General features: G+C 36.1%; 1 protein-coding gene across 1 annotated transcript in view; it reads right to left on the minus strand.

Moving 5' to 3' along the window:
* The window catches only part of LOC126198430 (venom carboxylesterase-6-like), a 79,833-nt gene that overhangs the window by 11,379 nt on the left and 47,212 nt on the right, over positions 1 to 21,242 (minus strand). Inside the window, exon 5 of the mRNA XM_049934781.1 lies at positions 11,921 to 12,047. Coding sequence (XP_049790738.1) covers positions 11,921 to 12,047 — 127 coding nt within the window. The remainder of the gene's footprint in view (positions 1 to 11,920; positions 12,048 to 21,242) is intronic.

Genomic DNA, 21,242 nt, shown 5'->3' on the forward strand with positions numbered 1-21,242 from the left:
CGTCTCACGCGGTCTGCACGTCCAGCACGAACGCTGGTCCAACTGAGGCGCCAGGTGGAAATGGCATGGCAAGCCGTTCCACAGGACTACATCCAGCATCTCTACGATCGTCTCCATGGGAGAATAGCAGCCTGCATTGCTGCGAAAGGTGGATATACACTGTACTAGTGCCGACATTGTGCATGCTCTGTTGCCTGTGTCTATGTGCCTGTGGTTCTGTCAGTGTGATCATGTGATGTATCTGACCCCAGGAATAATAAAGTTTCCCCTTCCTGGGACAATGGATTCACGGTGTTCTTATTTCAATTTCCAGGAGTGTATGATGTAGTCAGCCAATAGCAAGATCACTCTTAAGAAGTGCGAACACACAAATAAGAAAAGTTAATCGTTTAAATTAATATACATAGTGTTGCTACAAGAAAAACAAAGCTTTCACATACAATATTTGTCTCTAACATTAATACACTGCAAGAGAAGCTAAACTTCCACATATAATGTTGATCTTTTTTGTGCGTATTACACTTTAAGATACATCACACAATAATGCCAGTAAAATTTTTAATAACGACATAAATGTCTGATCTTCTGGGCTCGAAAATCTTCTAGATGGTCATCCTCAAAGAGTTGATTTTTAAATGAGAGTCAAACGCTCTGTTATTTAATAAATTCATCGTACATTCTCGCACATAGTTCATCTTGCGTAAAAAGGAAATCTACTTTGAAAGTAACGTTTTTGAAATCACCATTCGCAATGTTTTCCCATGACCTGTTAGAAATAGGTTCACTTCAGCAGTTGTCAGAGAGCACCAGGTAACAGGCGTCACTGCACTTACGCAGCTACGATGATGCAGGAAGCTCGCATGTTCGGACATGCAGAACATTAAAAGATCTTGCATTATGTCATAAAAGAAAGAAGACATCAGAGGATACTTCAAGAGCATTGGAATTTCGTGAACCATACTAAAATGCATAATTCAGCTTAAAGTGCACATTTGTATATCCAGAATTGGATGTACATTTTCTTGAGTACCAGTACTGTATTATCTCATGTTTGGTTCTTTATTATGGCATACTGCCACACGAGCTAGAAGACGGAAAACATGCACTTGAAATGCAGCAACAGCTGAAACTAGCCAACAGTGTGAAATTAAACACTTTGTTTCAAATAAACTGACTGCCTCAGAGCAAAAGATTAATAAAAGTCAAATCTCTTTAGCAAACTGACAAAAATATCTTCATTGTTCTGCAAGGCGATTAATGCTTGACCATCAGAAAGGTGGATATAAAACCTGAAACTAATAACATATTTTAGCCTTCCATAATTATGCAAATGTATTTTAATTCATTTTATAGCTCCCGGCCATAGAAATCGGTTTCATTTTCATTTAATGTGAGAGCAATAAATGAAGAGGAAACAGCAAAATCACTAAATGTAAACACAGGTCACATGGAGACTACCCACCTCCCCACTACAACTCAGACTGCTCTGTGCATCAGCCCCGGATCTATGATATTTCCGAACAGCGGCAGTACTAGATAGTGGCGCCCAGCCACACATCTGTAGCCAGAAGCAGGCGAAGGTAGTAGTCATATGCGACTCAACTGCGCATGCACAAGAGCCCGCCCGCAACTGCTCAAACGAATCTAATGTAAACAGCTGGCACGTCACGCTCATCAGAGGCAATTTGTTGTTAGGAAGTATTGCATAGTCTTCCAAAAGCCTTTGACACACTATGCAGTTGGCAGATGCTTGTATGAGCACTGTGTTTTATTGTTGTATATGGTGTTTTTTCTTTTTTGTTTTTTTTCTGTCATTCATGTTTTGTTGCTGCAGCATTATTCTGCTGATGCGGGATACAGTAATATCCTTTGTCAGAGTATTGGTTCTTACCAGCCAAAATCACAAAAATTTAACTGAAAACTAAAACAATGAAAAATTCCCAGAATTCTAAAAAAATCCCGGGTTTTTCCTGGTTTTCTGCCGGATGAAAAAAATTCCCGGGTTTTTCCCAGATCTCCCGGTTGTCCCGGGTCGTATACACCCTGAGGTTGTATACAAGTGACCTGCCAAATTTCAGTCAAATCGGTTGGCTGTGTCTGAGGCCTTCCCCTTGTTAGTCTGATAGCTGAATATATCTATCATTCCTTTTTTACTGTGCCTGTCTGTGACTCAACACTTCCTCTGTGTGGTCATCATCATGTGACAAAGGGCCTACCGTTGGGTGGACCATTTGCCAGGTGCAGGTCTTTCGATTTGATGCCACTTCAGTGACTTGTGCATCGACGGGAATGAAATGACGATGATTAGGGCAACACAACACTCAGTCACTGAGCGGAGAAAATCACCGACCCAGCCAGGAATCGAACCCGGGCCCTTAGGATTGACATTCTGTCGTGCTGACCACTCAGCTACTGGGGGTGGATCTCTATGTGGTGAGAAGCAATCTAACCTTTCCATACTGATATACCGATGTGGATGTAGATATACACATTGTGATGGCATGACATGTAATGCACTGAATCATTTAGTGTCTGTTCAGAGTCAAAGCAGTATGCTGTACTTGTAGTTAAGATAACTAACATAATATGAAAAGACAAAGACTAATGAAAAGCACTATGAATGTACCACTCCAGACACTAATGTCCAATGACACAACACACAGTTTAAAGACCTGTTTTGGTTTTTGCTGATGACTGTGACTATGTAGGTATAAGAAAGATTCAAGTCATGGGCCACTAAATGTAATGAATTCTTAACTGTAGCAAAAAACAAGTAGACTAAAACTGGACCACTAGAAGCAGACCCAATAGATTTACTTATACAGGAATATTATACACCACTTACAGATATAAGTTTTGTCAATGCTACTTATAAGGAAATCTAAAAGATAATTTGGCACTGAAAAGCTCTAGGTACAATGTTGATTCAATATAAGTATTAAAAACTTGTTAGTGTCCTTTATCAGTATAAAAAATTGTGCTGACTTGATAGTGTTCTTGATTCACCCAAACTAGTCACAAAAAGTGTGTGCTGTCCTCAAGGCTAAGCAGTTGGTGTATTTTTGATCAAAAACCTCTTTCTCAATTCTCTTCTGACCACATGAAATCATTGGGTACTGATAACTGTGTAATAGGTATGAAACTAAACCTGTGTCAACAGTACATTTCAGTTGAGCATGCCATGTCCCTAGTTGTGAATGGGACAAGGCACTTCTGCACACCATACAATCTGTTAACATGCCTTGAAAAATCATTTTAAGCTTAGACTTTGTGCATGTTGACCCTTTATGGCAACAACAGAAAGTAGTCCACCACACTGGCATACACCACAATGATAACTTTGTGATGAAACAAGCTGGGATATTTTTACTTCCCCTCTTGTTTTGCTATCTGCCTCCTTAAAATTTATTTTTCCAATTTTAACTGATGACCATTAACATACGTGAATAGAATCTGCATTTTCATAGAAGAGAAACGTCGGTCCTGAGTTTTAAAGAGTATAACACCAGATCTAATTTTGTGCTTAGTTTTATGTATGTAATTGATTTTCTAATTTATTTTGACTATTACTAGTTAGTATCTTTCAGTATAGGGCAAAATCAATAATTGTTTGGTAACTTAAATTCTATTGTTGACATACAAACAACTATAAATTCTGCACTAATTATAAATGTTTGGAAACAAAATGCTAGTAATCTTATCTATTTGGCTCTAGTCGAAAACATGTTAGCAAAATCAGCCCTTCATTAATTCCAAAGTAATTAACAGGTTTATTCAAAGTATTGTTTGTGTACTTGTATTTGTTAATTTCATGATTTAAACACATAATTCGACCTAATTCTTGTAGTAGAAGAAACTGTTAAAAAGAACAAATTTTTCAATGTATGCAGTTAATTTAAGAATTTTGGTCATGAGACAGTCAGTCCATGGCCGAGTTTCAGACGAGGAACCTGTGTTGGTTAGATCAACAACAATGCATCCGTGAAATAAGTGTAACAGTATTAGGCCATGGTTTAAAACAATGATAGTGTCTGCTCCATACGTACCTTTCTATTCTTCAAGAATTGTGAACTTGGTGGTTAGGTTTCTACTGCTTGTAGATGTTCAATAGTTGCAATAGACAGTAGTTGCACATCTAAACCTTATTTTTTCAGCCAGTAGATCGACACCAAGGACAACAAACGACCAAAGAAGAAACAAAGTAGGTGAACCACTACATATGGTGCCCCGACATGAGGAATATTGTATGTGGGCACACTAAACTAGAATAATAACTTTGACAGTGAAGTGTGAACTCAAGTGGTTTACAGGGATTTAAATGGAAGAGATGATACAGCCAATCAGTGCTGGGTTTTCATAACAAAGAAAGTGCAGCAGCCAATCAGCGAGCGGGTTCTATGAAAGCAGCCATTGAGTACAAGAGCAGCCAATCAACACACAGATGGACATAACTGACTGGAGGTAAACAAGATGCCTTGCCAAGAGAATTACAACTCACCGCAGCCGTGAAGATGATGGACCACAACCGCAGCAGCAGCAGCAGAAGAAGATTGAATGAGAATAATGTAATTTCATAGCAAAAGCTGATTTGTATGAAGTGATTCATAATGATTGACTGTAACAAAAAAGACAGTGTGACTGAGAACAAAGCTGTAGAGGTTAAGTTTTTAAGTAAACAGAAAGACCTAAGTGGGAATGGTTCTGTAGACGATTGTAGTTATAAACCAGACATGAATGTAACTTTGAAGGATGTGGACGAAGGTCCTATTGTAAAGAGCAAAATGGACAAAAAATACTGTAGTGGGTGAGATCGTTAAGGTTAAGGAGGAGGAATCTAGTAGCAAAAATCAGCAAGGGCAAAAGTTTATGGCAAACGGAAGAGTAGAAGCAATGTTAAGGCAAATTTTGAGTAATACCAATAGTTTGAAAGAAGACACTAATAGGTTGGGAAAGAGTACAAAGAAAGTAGTACATAATACTAATGGGAAATTAACATTGAGTAGTAAATGTGTAGAAGAGAGAGAGAAACTTTGTGATGACAATAGTAGGAAGGTGGAGGTTTCCAAGAAGCAATGTGCTGAAAATGGGGTTAAACTTGAGAACCAAATCAATCAGATTAAAAATGATTCAGAAACTGAGGTAGAAACCAAGTGTGCAGTAGTGGTAGGAGAAACACTGGTAAAAGTGAATAAAACTGTTGATTCAAAATTGGCTGAAATAGAGGAAAAGATGGAAGAGGTACAAAATCTAAATCATAGTTAAAGTGGGTCTGAATCTGACAGCAGCTGTAATGATGATAACAGTGACAAATCCAGTAGTGATAAGGATGAGGTTTTTGAATTTACAATTGATAATGATGGCAATGTGTTAAGTAAGGAAAGAATAAAGGATGATAATATTAGGCCTAATGAAGAGTTAGAGTTTGAGAGTGCTAATGAGGAAGAAGACCATGCTATCTGTCATTTGACTGTGTCTGATTATAATTTTGATAAGCAGGTTGATAGTTTTTCCAGGGAAAGGATTAATGAGGATTTGCTGTGTGAAGATGATCACATGGTTAGTAAAAATGAAGTGTATCAACCTGTAATAACAGCAAGTGCACAATGTATACATGTTAAGTGTTTACTGGATAGTGGTAGTAATTTGAATGGCATTTCACAGGCATTTTTGAATCTATTGAGAACACAGAGATTATAGTAGTGAGGCATGTTTATGGGGAAAAAAATATTGGTGCTACTGGTAAGCTATCAAAGAGTGTGAAACTAGAGGTACTATTAACTGTAGAATTGGCAGGACAGCTGTTGGAGTGTAATTTATTGGCAATTCAAAATCTCAGTAGTGCTGTAATATTTGGGAATAATTCCTTGTGCAGTTAGTAAGCAGGGGGTTCAACACTCTGTGTTGGATTCATTATGTGGCGATAATGCTTACCCCAGCTGTCTGCCTCATTTTTCAGGTTTCCTGAGGCAGTCAAACTCTTCTCCTATCAAACAAAGAGGTAAGGTAAACTGAAAATGAAAGGTGTCAGCACATGTGGAGGATAATTAACATCTGAAGTAATCAGCTCATTTTGTGCCGCAGCAGAGACAATGTGTAATATAAACCATCTCGGATACCAGATCTTAATATTAATTGGGGTATAATAGGAGTGTTTGGTTCAGTGCAATCAGTATATGGAGATAACTATCTACCTATAGAAGTGTGTCATGGTACAGTCTTTTCTGACATTAAGGAATTACAACTTTTAAACGTATTTGCCTAGAGTAATGTGTGTGGAATGTATTAGCATCGCCCTTCAGCTGGAATACAGTGAAATAATAGTTTGTCTAAGTGATGATTTCGTCTGATCGGTAATGAGAGTTAAGTTTGCCTTAGCGTAAGGATCTGTTACTGTGGAGTGTTTTCCAGTAGAATCAATTCTGCATTAGGTAAGCAGAGCAGGTGTTTATTTATTAGATAATGAAACAATAATGGAATAATAAAGCAATGAATAATGTTAGGATCTTAATGGTTAGGGAGCCTGTCTCTGCAGTAGGGATATTTTTTGAGAATGCACTCCACTAGTTAACAAGATAAGAAATGTAAGTAAAATAATGGAGCTGACAGACATGCTTGAGTAAAAAGGTAACTATATAGAAACAAATGTAGTGTAACTATCTTGATGATCAAATTTTGAACTAGGCAACCTTGGGTACTGTTTATATAATACAATTCATGACACTCCAGCTGGGAATGAGAGCTTAACAGAAAGAACAATATTTACAAGTCATATAATGCTGCATCATTGGATCTATAAGTTGTCTGAAAACTTCTGTTGGTGTTCTGAGGAATTATGAGCTTAAAGCGGTAGTACTGGAATGAAAAGAAGTTATTTTGCTGATTAATTGACAACTGTGGTGCTAGACTGATGTGAATATTCTGACAGGTAAACTAAATGGTAGCATTTTGTGAGAATTTAATTTTCTGTTTGAATGAGAGTAGTACTCAGAGTGGAGAAATAGGGCAATAATTTGGTACAACTTCCATCCCTTTAATTTTGATTTGAATAGTAATTAAGTTATGTGAGGGGGACTAATTTTTTTTCATAACGTAATGAGTAGTAAAGCTATACTACTGCACATCTTGAGTTTTAGTACAGGTAATGTACATACTTTAGGTGATATATTGCAAGTGGGAAAGAAACAAAAGTCTTTCAAGTTTAACCAGTTTCAGACAGTTATGATTTAGAGTAATGTTTTGTAGTGTGAATGTGTAATTGATTTTAAATTTGTACAAGTCCACACCTTTCATACTACAGTGAATTTTAGTGCTAATTACTGTAATTTTTAATAATCATTTTTAAGTGTTGTAGAGAAAATAGGATCCAGCTAATCTTTAGAAAATGTAAGGCAGTATATGGAAGAGGCTGTACCTATGGAATTTAATAAAATTGACATTCAACTTGCCTCTCCTACTGAAATTAGGAAAATAATAAATTCACTCTAAAGTAAAAGCTCATATGGAATTGATGGCATTGCCAACAGAGTACTTAAAGTATGTTCCCAACAAATCAGTAGGATTCTCAGCCACATATGTAGTAGCTCACTGAAACAGGGCATTTTTCCAGATAGACTGAAATACATTATTGTTAAACCATTGCATAAAAAAGGGCATAGATCTGTTGCTAAAAACTACCACCCAATCCCACTTCTGACAGCTTTATCCAAAATTCTTGAAAAAGTAATGTATTCAAGAGTAGCATCACGTGTTTGTAAAAATGAAGTACTAACAAAATGTCAATTTGGTTTTCAGAAAGGCTTTTTAATAGAAAATGCTATACATGCTTTCACTGATCAAATATTAAATGCACTGAATAACTGAACATCACCCATTGGGATATTTTATGATCTCTCAAATGCTTTTGATTGTGTGAATCATGAAATTCGTCTAGATAAGCTTTTGTATTGTGGTATGAGTGGGACAGTGGACAAATGGTTTAATACATACTTAACTGGAATAATGCAGAAGGTTGAAATTAACAGTACAGATAGTCTGCAAAAATCAGCAAAGCCCTCCAATTGGGAAGGTATCAAGAATGGTGTCCCACAGGGTTGTCTTGGGCCCCTTATTGTTCTTAATATATATTAACGACTTGCCTCTCTATATTCATGATGATGCAAAAGCTAGTCCTTTTTGCTGATGACACAAGTATAGTAATCACACCCAAGAAGCAATAATCAGCTGAGGAAATTGCAAATAATGTCTTTCAGAAAATTATTAAGATGTTCTCTGCAAATGGACTCTCACTAAATTTTGAGAAAACACAGTTTATACAATTCTGTACAGTAAATGGCATAACACAATTGATAAATATAGACTATGAACGGAAGTCTGTTGCTAAGGCAGAAAACTCAAAATTACTGGATGTGTGCATTGATGAGAAATTGAATTGGAAGAAACACATTGATGATCTGCTGAAATGATTACGCTCAGCTACTTATGCTATTAGGGTTATTGCAAATTTTGGTGATAAACATATCAGTAAATTAGCCTACTACGCCTATTTTCATTCACTGTTTTCAAATGGCATCATATCTTGGGGACAATTCATCATTAAGAGAGAAAGTTTTCATTGCACAAAAGCGTGTAATCAGAATAATAGCTGGAGCCCAACAAAGATCACCTTGCAGACCATTATTTAAGGAACTTGGGATATTCACAGTACCTTCACAATACATATATTCACTAATGAAATTTGTCATTAATAACACATCCCAATTAAAAAATAACAGCAAAATGCATAGCTACAACTCTAGAAGAAAGGATGATATTCACTATTATGGATTAAATCTCACTTTGGCATAGAAAGCGGTAAATTATGCTGCCACAAAAATCTTTGGTCATTTACCAAATAGTATTAAAAGTCTGACAGATAGCCGACCAACATTTAAAAGCAAATTAAAAGAATTTCTGAAAGACAGCTCCTTCTACTCAATAGATGAATTCTTAGATATGAACTAGTGACTGTAAAAATAAATAAATAAAATTAATTGATTAATTGATAAAGAAAATTTATGTTAAAGTGACACAACATTACAAAATGTCATATTCATGATCTATGGAACAAGGATTAATGTATGTATGTAATGTTATTAGAACTATGTAATGTATCTGTTTATCATGTAATGAGTATCATTTGCCATTAGTGTTAAACATTTTTTCCTTAGACTTAAGTTAGAAGAAAAATAAGCATACCAAAGTAGGATAGTTTGTTTAATTTTTTTCATGTACTGTGGCGGAGAAGAACCACCTTCAAGGGAACTGATAGCAGTGCATTTCCTTACTAACTGGCACTTGGACCTGTTGAAGGTGCAGACAGCTTAGTGAGAAAGGGCATAAAATCTCATTAAGTGTGAAAGTGTTTGTGAAACATATGAAACATAGAGCAAGTGAAATTTTCCCTCTATTGCAACCCACGAGGATTTATTATTTGAAGCAAGACAGGACTTGTATCAAATGATATGTATCTTTAAATGCAATCTTCGCTTACCCAAAAAGGACACCACTTATGATGAAGATGCAAAATTTTTGTTAAAAGTATAACTTGTATTGTACAATAAATACACTGTATTTAATTATTTAGTATGGGGATTTTTGTATGGCTAGTTCAATTTAGTATAAATGTGAAAAAACATATGTACTGTAGTTTTAGTAAGATTTCTTATGTAATATTTGTTTGTGTGTAGATTTTAAACCCAATTTCTAGGATCACTTGTGGTCATTGAATTGTCCAGCTAGCTATTTGCAATATCTATCTGGTCAATCCAATGAGGGGGTGATGTGACAAAGCAAGCTGGGATAGTTTTACTTCCCCTCTTGTTTTGCTATCTGCCTCCTTAAAATTTATTTTTTCAATTTTATCTGTTTGCCATCAACATACATGAATAGAATCTGCATTTTCATAAAAGAGAAAGGTTGGCCCTCAGTTTTAAAGAATATAACACCAGATATAATTTTGTGCTTAGTTTTCTGTATGTAATTGATTTTCTGATTTATTTTGACTATTACTAGTTAGTATCTTTCAATATAAGGCAAAATCAGTAATTGTTTGGTAACTTAAATTCTATTGTTGACATACAAACAAATATAAATTCTTCACTAATTATAAACATTTGGAAGACAAAATGCTAATAATCTTAAAGTATCCGTTTGGCTCTAGTCGAAAACATGTTAGCAAAACCAGCCCTTCATTAATTCCAAAGTAATTAACAGTTTTATCCAAAGTATTGTTTGTGTACTTATATTTGTTAATTTCATGATTTAAACAAATAATTCAGCCTAACTATTGTAGTAAAAGAAATGGTTAAAAAGATCGAATTTTTTGATGTATGCAGTTAATTTAACAAGTTAAGTCTTAATTGTAATTTCTGTAAATTTAACTTCTACACTGTGTAGTTTTGGCCCCTATTATTTTGAGGATATATAAGGGCCCAATTTTTGGTCACGAGGCAGTCAGTTCATGGCCGAGTTTCAGACGAGGAACCTGTGTTGGTTAGATCAACAACAATGCAGCCGTGAAATAAGTGTAACACAATTAGGCCATGTGTTAAAACAATGATAGTGTCTGTTCCATACATACCTTTCTATTCTTCAAGAACTGTGAACTTTGTGTTTAGGTTTTTACTGCTCGTTGATGTTCAACAGGAAACTCTTGTTGCAGTACATGGATGTTCGCCTGCAAACTATTAACGTGGCTTATGGAAAGTTAAAAAACAGTGCACTGGCCAAATAACTACGTATTATTGGGGGGGGGGGGGGGGAGGGGGGTGAAAAAGTGAAAGTAAAAGACCGTGAAACACAACCGTGCATCTGTTGGCTACATCATTTGCAGTAGACATCTAACCCTATTTTTCAGCTAGTACATCAACACTGAGGACAACAAACGATCAATGAAGAAACAAAGTAGGCAAACCGCTACCACATGAGGACAATCAGCCAGTGTCATGACGCAAAACATTGAAGATCCACCTCATATCAATTGTCTGCTGTCAGCAACACTAGCAGATGACACCTGCCTACAAATTAAGGCTCATAGGTAACTCAAGTAGAATGTAACAGCACTGCATCCTGACATTATGGAAATAATTGGATGCAGTATGAATGGAGATGGGGCGCAGACAGTATGCAGCGATTTCCACTTTCCACATCATCAATTTGACTTCTAACCATCCAAACAACAGTACAACCCCTCTCTCCCCCCACCCCTCAACCTCCATTCTGCTTGAAGAATGTAGGTGAAGAGGAGCACCTGGAATATTACCTGGCTTAATAGTGTTCAGCTTTCATCACAAAAAGAATGCAGGCTTGCCATGTACACCTCTCTTTATCATCAAGAATTATTTGTAGATATGAGCAATATTTGGAGAGGATCCTCCAGCAAAATGTTCAGCCTTACATTCAACATTTCAGCAATGGGCACATCTTTCGTGACTGTATAATATGAGCACACTGCCTGCATGAGATATGAAACAACCAAATGGAATGCTTGTAGTATGTGTTGCTGCTATTGTACTATGATTTATAATAATCTACAAATGATAATGTTTATAGTACACAAGTTCATGTAAAATTAACATGGAAATAACTACCATATTTGACATTGCTGTCAGTCACATTTTTGCTGTAGTGGAATGTTGGTCTGCTTTCACAAACTAGCATAGTAAAATAATGCACTCTTAGGAGTAGCACACCATATTGATGAGAAAATCTGAGTTTGGGAACACGATATCCTGTGAGTATTTTTCTGTCAGTGACAGGCACAATAAAAATGATAAGTTTAGAATTAAAATTATTTGAAATTGAAGCCTAATTTAATTTTTCATCCTGTAATCCACACTCTTTTGCTTCTAATATTATATGCCAAATAAATGTGGCTACTTACCCATTTCTCATAAAGTTGATCCACATATCAAGTAAGAAATTTGACATGTCTTTTTCTTCTTGATTTTCAAATCTTGGTATGTATGACGTATTAAGAATATATCCAACATCATCAGCATGGGCTACACCTAAAGATATCAAAAGACAGTAATATTGCATCAAATACAACATTATCACTAATGGTCCTAGGTATAAGTGAGACACAGCACAAATCAAAGTATCAGACAAATACAATGATGCATACGTTGAAATACACAATACATGCTTCTAAATTTCTAAGTTACAAGAAAATGCCTAACTGTATACTAACTTCAGATTTCTTGCCATGAAGATGTTTCACAATTTGATGTATAGAAATTCCTTAGAAATATCATCAGCCAGACCCACAACATATAGTGTATATACGCGTGATATAGATGGCAAGAACCAAGAATGATGTTATAGGATCCATTATGTGTCCCACTCAAACAAGTTGTCAGACAATTTGGTTTGTATGCCTACTAGAAACTTACTTAGTCTGTGAACCTCAAACACATATTGCAAAAAAGTGAAGAAGCAGTGAAATTAAAGGAAGTTGGTAAAATGCTGATAAAATGGTATGCATCACTCTTTATCACATGTTAATCCTGCCATAGGTTGGTTGGTTGTTTGGGGAAGGAGACCAGACAGCGTGGTCATCGGTCTCATCGGATTAGGGAAGGATGGGGAAGGAAGTCGGCCGTGCCCTTTCAGAGGAACCATCCCGGCATTTGTCTGGAGTGATTTAGGGAAATCACGGAAAACCTAAATCAGGATGGCCGGACGCGGGATTGAACCGTCGTCCTCCCGAATGCGAGTCCAGTGTCTAACCAATGCGCCACCTTGCTTCTGCCATATTTTGACAACAGTTGCCTCTGTTGTTATTTGGCTGCTGACCCTGTACCACAAAATTTGACAAATAGTTACAGGCTGCATGGATGCACTGCAACCGCCTTCTATTAATGTTCTTCTTGTCACTGCCAAAACCCTGCAATTGACTTGAGAAGACAATAAATATGCTCCAAATATCAACTAAAATGATGAGAATTTAAGTGAGACTCCTTTGCTTGAGAATTCAGCAGCTAGCTGAGAAATGCTCTACAAGTAGATAACCAGTTTATAAAAAAGCTTTTTCTGCAGTATATTGTCTTTTATGATGGGTAATTACTAAATCATGGAACTGGAATGGTTTTTGACTATCTGTTTCATGACAGATTATAAAAATACAACAAGAGATTTGGACATTCATACATCATATTCAGTATTCAGTTTATTCACCATTGACCACTTACATCGGAATAGGTCTGAACATTAAATACACAATTAACAATAACTTTACAGTAAAGTTTTTACAATTTAATTCCTTTTCTTTTAGGAATATTCTTATATACTAATATCAATGATTACTTCAAAATATTCTGTTATCTTATAAAATGGGTGTTTGAGTAACCAGTCATAAACCTTACGTTTGAAAATATTACTGGTCAGTGACCGAGCAGATGCTGGAAGTTTGTTGAAGAGTTTTAAACTCATTATTTTGTGTGAGTTTGCAGTCTTTGTGAGTCTGTGTCTTGGTATGTCGAAGTCCAGTTTGCCTCTGGTGTTGTGGGGATGTATGTTCTCTCTCATCTCGAACTCATTTAAGTTGCTTTTGACATAAAGCAGTGCTGTGCAGATGTATAGATTCACAACAGTTAATATCATGTGCTTGATAAAGAGGGGGCGGCAGTGTTCCTTGGGCTTAACTTTGCTCATTATTCTGATTACTTTTTTTTGAATTTTCAGAATTTCACTGACAAAGCAAGAATGTCCCCATAACAATATGCCATAGGAAATGTTTGACTGAAAGAGGCCAAAATATACCACCTTTAGATACTCATCAGTGACTACATCTGTCAGTCTCCCATCATACATGGAATCTGATGTGAATATGGAACTGTTAAAGGGCTTTCCAGGTGAATTGAAATCTGTGCATCACTCTATAGGGATGAGTCATATACTTTAGACGTCACTGACAGTGCATTTTATAAAGAAGAGGCACACCGTAATGGTAAATTCCAACTGTATACATTCATACTAGCCATTGCAGTACCACTTTGTGGAAGAGCGATGAATATCACATAGGAACAGTGAAGCAGAATATATTGCTTTGGTGTATGAAATGAATTTATATTGGAAAAATCTGACATTTTACTTGATACAGAATAGATTTTATACAGTCTTGAAATATCTTCATCACAAAACTGCAACAGTATTTTACATCTCTCTGCATTTGCTATACTATGAAATATTCCATTTTAAAACAATAATGGAAATTCCTGGATGGAAAAATATATAAAATAAGGGAAAGGCAAACACTTACCTATAGAGGATTGGTGGGTGGCACATAGAAACATGTAGTGGAGAGCAGTTGACACCCAAACTTAAATCCTTGCAGTAGCAACAAGACTGATTATTAAATATTAATTACTGAAAGTCTTTGCCTGGGGCAATGGAGGTAGGAACGGGGTAGAAAAGGACGCAAAAGGCAAGGAGAAGGGATATAGGGTAGTGTGAGGCAGGTCTCTGCCAGATGGCTCTGTGAAAGGAGTCCACAGGTAGAGCATTTAAGGGATAGAGACAGGGAGAAGGGGTGGGCGAGATGAGAGGAAAGAAGAGAAAGGTGGTGGTGAAGACAAAGACAGGGAGGGGAGAGAATAAGGGAGAGGGCTGGAAAAAAAGGGCAGAATGACAGCAAACAATGAGAGAGAGAGAGAGAGAGAGAGAGAGAGAGAGAGAGAGAGAGAGAGAGATGGATAGAGAGACTAATTGGGAGGTGGGATGGGGGAGAAGAGCAATGGGAGAAGGCAGTACATGATCTGGATGGAGAAGGAATGGTGTGAACAAAAGAAAGAAGGGAAAAGGTCAGGTCAGGAAGTGAGAAACAAGTTAGCGGAGTTCTAGGCCAGGGTGATTGTGAGAGCACAGGACATACAGTAGAGAGAATGCCCACCTATGTAATATAGAGAAACTTGTGCTGGAAGGGAATATTCAAATGGCTCTTGTAGTGAAGCAGTTGCTGAATTCATTAATACTGTGGTGTGCAGTATGTTCAGCAATTGGACTCTCAAGTTTGTGGTTTACCACAGTTTGGTGGTGGCCTTCAAGCTAGTGGACAGATGGTTACTTATCATGCACACATAGAATGCTGTTCAGTAATTGAGAACTATTTTAATAAAATTCAGCAAACTCCATTTACAAAATTTTACAGGAGAGCTATTTTTTTTAATTGTACTCAATATAAATGATTCAAAAAATGTCATAAATATAGTACTGGTCATCCATGTAGGTAGGGATGGATGGAGGAGTAACGAGTTCATCAATAACAGCCTTTATTCAGGAAAACAGTTACAAATTACAAATTTTTACAGAAGTCCACATATCTACTTTTTCATGCATGTTTCTTCTTTATTTTATAATCTTTGTGTTATAACAAAGATTCTAAGCATTTAAATTCAGTGGGCTATTAAGCATGTTATATTTTCTATGTAATATAAAAATAAGAGGTTAACCATGTATTAGTAAATTTATATTTTACTTCCAAGTTAACACATGAACAGAAGCTTCAACAGTAACAAAATATGTTTCTCACATTTTAAACCTATTATGAAACTCATAATTGCATGTTTAAATGACAGCTAAAGTAATAACATATATTTTAATACAGTGCCAAGATTTACAGCTGTATGACATCTAAAACAATACTGAAACACAGTCCCATTTAATGTAAAGGTTCTTCATAACACAGAATTTTGTCTTCAGTCTCATTATCATTAGCATTCCCTTGTGGAACTTTTGAACAGACTATTTACTTTAAAAGGATCATTTTAAAATATATAACATCAACTTCTTCACTTCACTATCTTCGTTTCTACTTATGTGATTCAGTGATGAAGTCAAAATGCTTTAAAAATTACTGCAGCACTTCTCTTTCCAGGTTTCAACACCTCAACAGAACCAGTGATCCAAAGTAAGTACTTTGAAAAAGGCATTGTACCCTGGTTTTAGGTCATCTTAAATAATGCAGTACTGCTGCCTCAGATATCTTAAAAGGCAATTTCACTTTCATTATATGTTTGGAGACTGATTTCTTATTGTTAATATACCAGTCCCAAAAGTCATAAATTCTGAGGCCAGAAGGTTTATTTCATATTGTCTTAGGTCTTTTTCAATAACACCAAAACTCCAGTCAGGAGTCAAATAGCTATCAGTGTGGAGTTTTTGTTTTTGGAGCCACAAGAATCAGAAAATAATCTGAGACTAAGATTTTCTGCACCTTCTTTCAATAGATATTGCTCTAAAGAATCTAAACAGTCTCTCACAGCACATGCAATTTCATTTGACCAACCCCCCCTCCCACGTCCTTTGGCTCAACTGTGCTATCCCCACCTGTCCTGAGTCAGACTCAAGCCTTGCATATTTAACTACTTTGTGTGCTTTCTTTTGAGAATATTTTAAGATCATACAGTTATACAATCAGACCTGCCTGGAGTAAAAATACTTCTTCAACAGACAGTTTGGATAAGGGTCTAGTCTACTGATAATTACGTCGAACTGTCACAGTAATGTTTCTATTTTCATTTAAAATGATGAAAAATCTTTTTGCCTTTACTTTGTGCAGCCTATAATCTATTCTTATATTATTCTTTAATTACCAATCTTGAGGTGATTTTAATTCCAAATCTTGAGGTGACTTTAACCCTACTGACAAAGGATGTACAAGTTATCAGTATGGCGATTTCCAAAGCCCAGATTGATTCACCTGCAGAATACTTTTTTGTGCTTTGAAGGAGAGCAGCCTAATAACTCTTGTTTTACTCAAGAAGCAGCAATGTGCCTATCAAACATTTTTTTTAAAATTTAGCCCTGGTGCAAGATATGTTCACTTAACTTTATTTCAAGAGCAATGAGAATATCTGCATTTATATTCAAATATATTGTTCTTAATTATCTGGGTCTGCTTTTTGTCCATTTCCTGTAGCTTGCTAGGTTACCCACCTCAGTTCTCCTTAGGTGAGTGGTTACCAACCTTCTAAGAGCCTTATCCCTGAGTTCAATTAGATATTAGGATAGTAAACCCTCAACCACCCTCCGGCCCTCCGCCGTTATCAACATATTGATGTTAGTACCTAACTAAACTTGAGAATGAAAAAGAATTTTCTCTGAACAGTTTCATTTTTCAAAATGAAAAAAGATAGATAATACTTAATGTTTGTAGGTGTTTTCTTAAACCACGAACTAATGAGTCATTGGGACAGTTGGTACCGAATAGTTATAACAACCTTTTTTTTTACAGACTGGTGAAGCAATTGCTACCTGCAACTCCTCACAAAAGACAGCTAACTATACACATTGAGAGTAGACACTTGTTACAAAAGATGCTTCCCCTGCACCACTCCTTTCTCTAGTGACACTTGCTTCACCCACGAACTGCAGCTCAATATAAAACTAAGTACATAACAATATGTGCACTATACTTTCACCTGTTCTTCATAAATCACCTGATTACTGGATTCTTTACCTCTGAACTGGCAGAAATAGGAAGACTTCAAGCTGCCAATGCTTTGTGTCTGGTTGCTGCCACTAGTTATTATTATTATTATTATTATTATTACACCATTTTGCCCAAAATCTTTTCATTCTTCAGCTGTGTTTCTGTTTCCTTTGCTCTGTCCATATTTTCCGTGTTTTCTTCCTTTCTTTTACTTAAAATTTCATGTTTATAATTTTGTTTCTGAATCTGTCTGTTTCAATTGTCATTTCCCCGCCAATGCCAATGCATTGGCCTTCTTATATTTCTTGAAAGCAATTGGTTTTTAATTGAGCTTCATACCCGGAAATTATTAGAAGAAGAAATACGCCGGGAAAATTTCAGAAGTCACATAATAAATCTTCTTTGTGAGTCTGTTGTTGTTCATTCCAGGTATGTGTCCATAGAATGTTAGTCGGCATTTTCTGATCGTTTCTGCGAGTCTGTGTGTTGGTGTAATTCTTTGGTTGGTCTCGTCATCCATATATCACTACAAAAACATTTCTGGGGATTTTACTTTTTTTTTTGTCTCTGTATGCCTATGCCTGATGCTCTGATTGTGATCCTTTCTGATGCATGAAGTGCAACTGGATTGTAATATCTGAGTTTGGTCTGCCTTGAAATGTTTCTTTCATTGTTGTGCATCCATGTCAGTTTATACGATTTCTGAAGTTTATCAGCTCATTCTGTGTTGGAAGCCTCGTTTGATCCTCTTATTTGTATATATTCCACTAAATATTTGAAATCTTACATGCTGGTAACCTTTCTGTACCATGTGTTCATGGCTCTTGTGTTGTTCTTTCTTTCCATGTACTGTGTTTTTCCATATATCGTCTGTACACCTGTTTTGTCAAAGACTTTGTTTAAGTATCCCAGTGCTTCTTGTCTATTGTTGCTGAGTATTTCCTGGTTATTTTTTAAATGCCAGGCATTTTATGATTTTCTTGTTTGCACTTGTTATTCCTAACCAAAAGCCTTTTATTTTATCTTCCCATTGTTCTACAGTTTTTCCAAGAACATGTTGAATAAAAGCAGGAGATACCATCTCCGTGTCTGACATCTGTATGTATCTCAAATGGTTCTGAGATTCCTGCCATAAATTTTATTTTGGATGTGGTGTCTCTTGAATGTCTGCCATATGAGTGCCCTAGTTTTTCTGTCTATATTCTTCTATTGTGTCAAAGAAAGGCTACCTGTGTATGGAGTCATAGGCCTTCTTAGTTTTCATGAACTTGACTACAGTGTTCTTTGACTGTCTGTCCTTCAGGAGTGTTCACAGGTTCCAAATCTGTTCAATACAGATCTTCATTATCTGAATACTGCTTTACACTCACCTGTCTTCATATCAGCTTGTTGTTCCAGTCTGCTGAGCTATGCCTTGGAGAGAATTTTGTATGTTATCAGGCCTGTGTTGTCACCCTTTTTGTGGAGTGAGTGAATCAATGCACATTTCCATTCTTGTGGAATGTTCTCTGTCATCGATATTTCTGTAAGAATTTTATGATTTTCTTTTTGGTTTTCTGATCTTTGAGTTTTCAGATCTTGGAGATAACACTAACTCCTCCTGGCACTCTGTTGTTTTTCAATTTTTTCATACAATCCTCCACCTTTTTGCTTGCAGGTGGTTTTGAATCTGGATTTGGCATTGCCTTTGTGAAGTGTAATTGTTCTTTACGGTTCTTGCAGTTGAGGAGTTCATCAAAGTATTTTTTAAGAATTGTTGAAGTTTTCATTAGTATATGTTTCTAGAGATCAGTCTGTTCTTTTGAACCAGAACTAAATGTGTTACATGAGATTTACTGTGATATAAATGCAGCTATAAAATATGTAGAATTTGTGGATAATTTACAGCACCTACGTGTAGAGCAGACCTAGGCCTAAAAAACTACCGAACAATTTTGCCATTCTAGATGGTGGAAAAGCAAATGAGGAAGACCTTAATGATACTGATTGCCATCTAATAGATGCTGCTGATCTATGAAAATATAGCAATATCATTGCTCCAAAAGGCAGTAATGGTAGAAATATGTATCTTTTGAAATCCAAGTTAGTTGTTTACTCAGACAGTCACAGTTGCGACCTCACAAAAACTGTGCAAAATGAACACAATCTTAGAGCTACCAGTTACGTAAAGCCTGGGGCCCCTATGAACGAAGTTGTAAGAAACTTACAGTGTGATAACACTACACAAGAGCCTTGGCTTTTGGTTATAATTGTTGGTGCAAACAAAGTCTATTGCAATCAGCTAAAAAGTGCCGTCTTGTGATTTAATTCATAAAATATTCAAAGCATACAGGAACACAAACTTCCTACATGTGCAATTCCTGGAAAGAAAACGCTTCACCAGGCATGGTATGCATTTAAATATTCATGGAAAAAAGTTAATAGGTTATAGAATAAATGATATGAACATAAACACAGTTAAAACAGATGACACCAGCAACACATTTCTGAATATCCTATGTAATTTTGGCATGTCATCACTAGTCAACTGTCCAGCAAGAATAACCACACATTCATCATCTACTATTGAATGTGTAGCTACAGATGTAGAGACAGAAATCTGTTAAAAATCTGGGACTGTCAGACAATCTATGTCAGGTAATGAAAGTAAAGGCTTGTGTAGAAAAAGAATCCAAACTGCTTGTATATAAAAGAGTCTACTCTCCATCAGCTTTGCAAGAATTTCCCTTACAGTTAACAAGTGAAAGTTGGGAAGAAGTTTATACAGAAACTGAAGTGAATAGGAAATTCTTCAATTTCGCATCTGCGTTTAAACTAAAATTTGAAGAAACATTCCCAAAAGCATTAATTCCTATTGGAACACTCACCAAAAACAAATGGATTTCTAAAGAAATTAGAAAATCTGCTCAAACATGTAAAATACCTAAACTCCATTAGAAAGGACAATAGCTCCAGATTTTTTGCACTACTATAAAAACTACAAAAGGATCTACAGGAAGGCACTTAAAGCCACAAAAAAATCAGCCAATGATAGATTGATAAATTTAGTCAATAACAAAAGTAAAGCTACATGGGCTGTAGTGAAACAAGAAACAGGAACTGTGAAGCAGGGGTGTACAAACACACAAATCAAGAAAAAGGAAAACTTAGCAAGTAACCCGAAAGAATTAAAAAATTATGTGAATACCTACTTTAGCAGCATTACAACAAAGTTACAGAAAAAAATGTACAAAAAGTGTAAATCAACCAACACAGAAGCATATAGCTAACCCAATGGTATTGCTTCCAATTACTGAGGAGAAAGTGTGGAATGTTGTAAGGCAATTAAAGAACAAAAACTTGGCAGGTTTAGATGAAATCCCAAATGTTTGTACTGAAAAAAATGCATAAATGGTATCAAAGCTCTACTAACAGAAATCATAAATGAATTCTTCGAAACTGGTTGCTTCCCTGACTACCTGAAGCAAGCAAGAATTTTACCAATTCACAAGAAAGGTTTTGTAGAAAACATTGAGAACTACTGACCAATAACCCTACTGTCATCCTTTTCCAAACTGATAGAGGTAATAATGAAAAACAGACTTATGAGCTACCTAAGCAAATTCAACCTCCTCTGCAATGACCAGTACGGTTTAAAGCCTGTCAGAGGCACAGAATCTGCAGTAGCACAATTCACAAAAACAGTTTTAGAAGCACTAGATGAGAAAATCTATGTCACTGGCCTTTTCCTAGACCTATCTAAGGCATTTGATACTGCTGACCACCAGAAACT

Source organism: Schistocerca nitens, chromosome 1, assembly GCF_023898315.1.
Source record: "Schistocerca nitens isolate TAMUIC-IGC-003100 chromosome 1, iqSchNite1.1, whole genome shotgun sequence".
NCBI classification, from domain to species: domain Eukaryota; kingdom Metazoa; phylum Arthropoda; class Insecta; order Orthoptera; family Acrididae; genus Schistocerca; species Schistocerca nitens.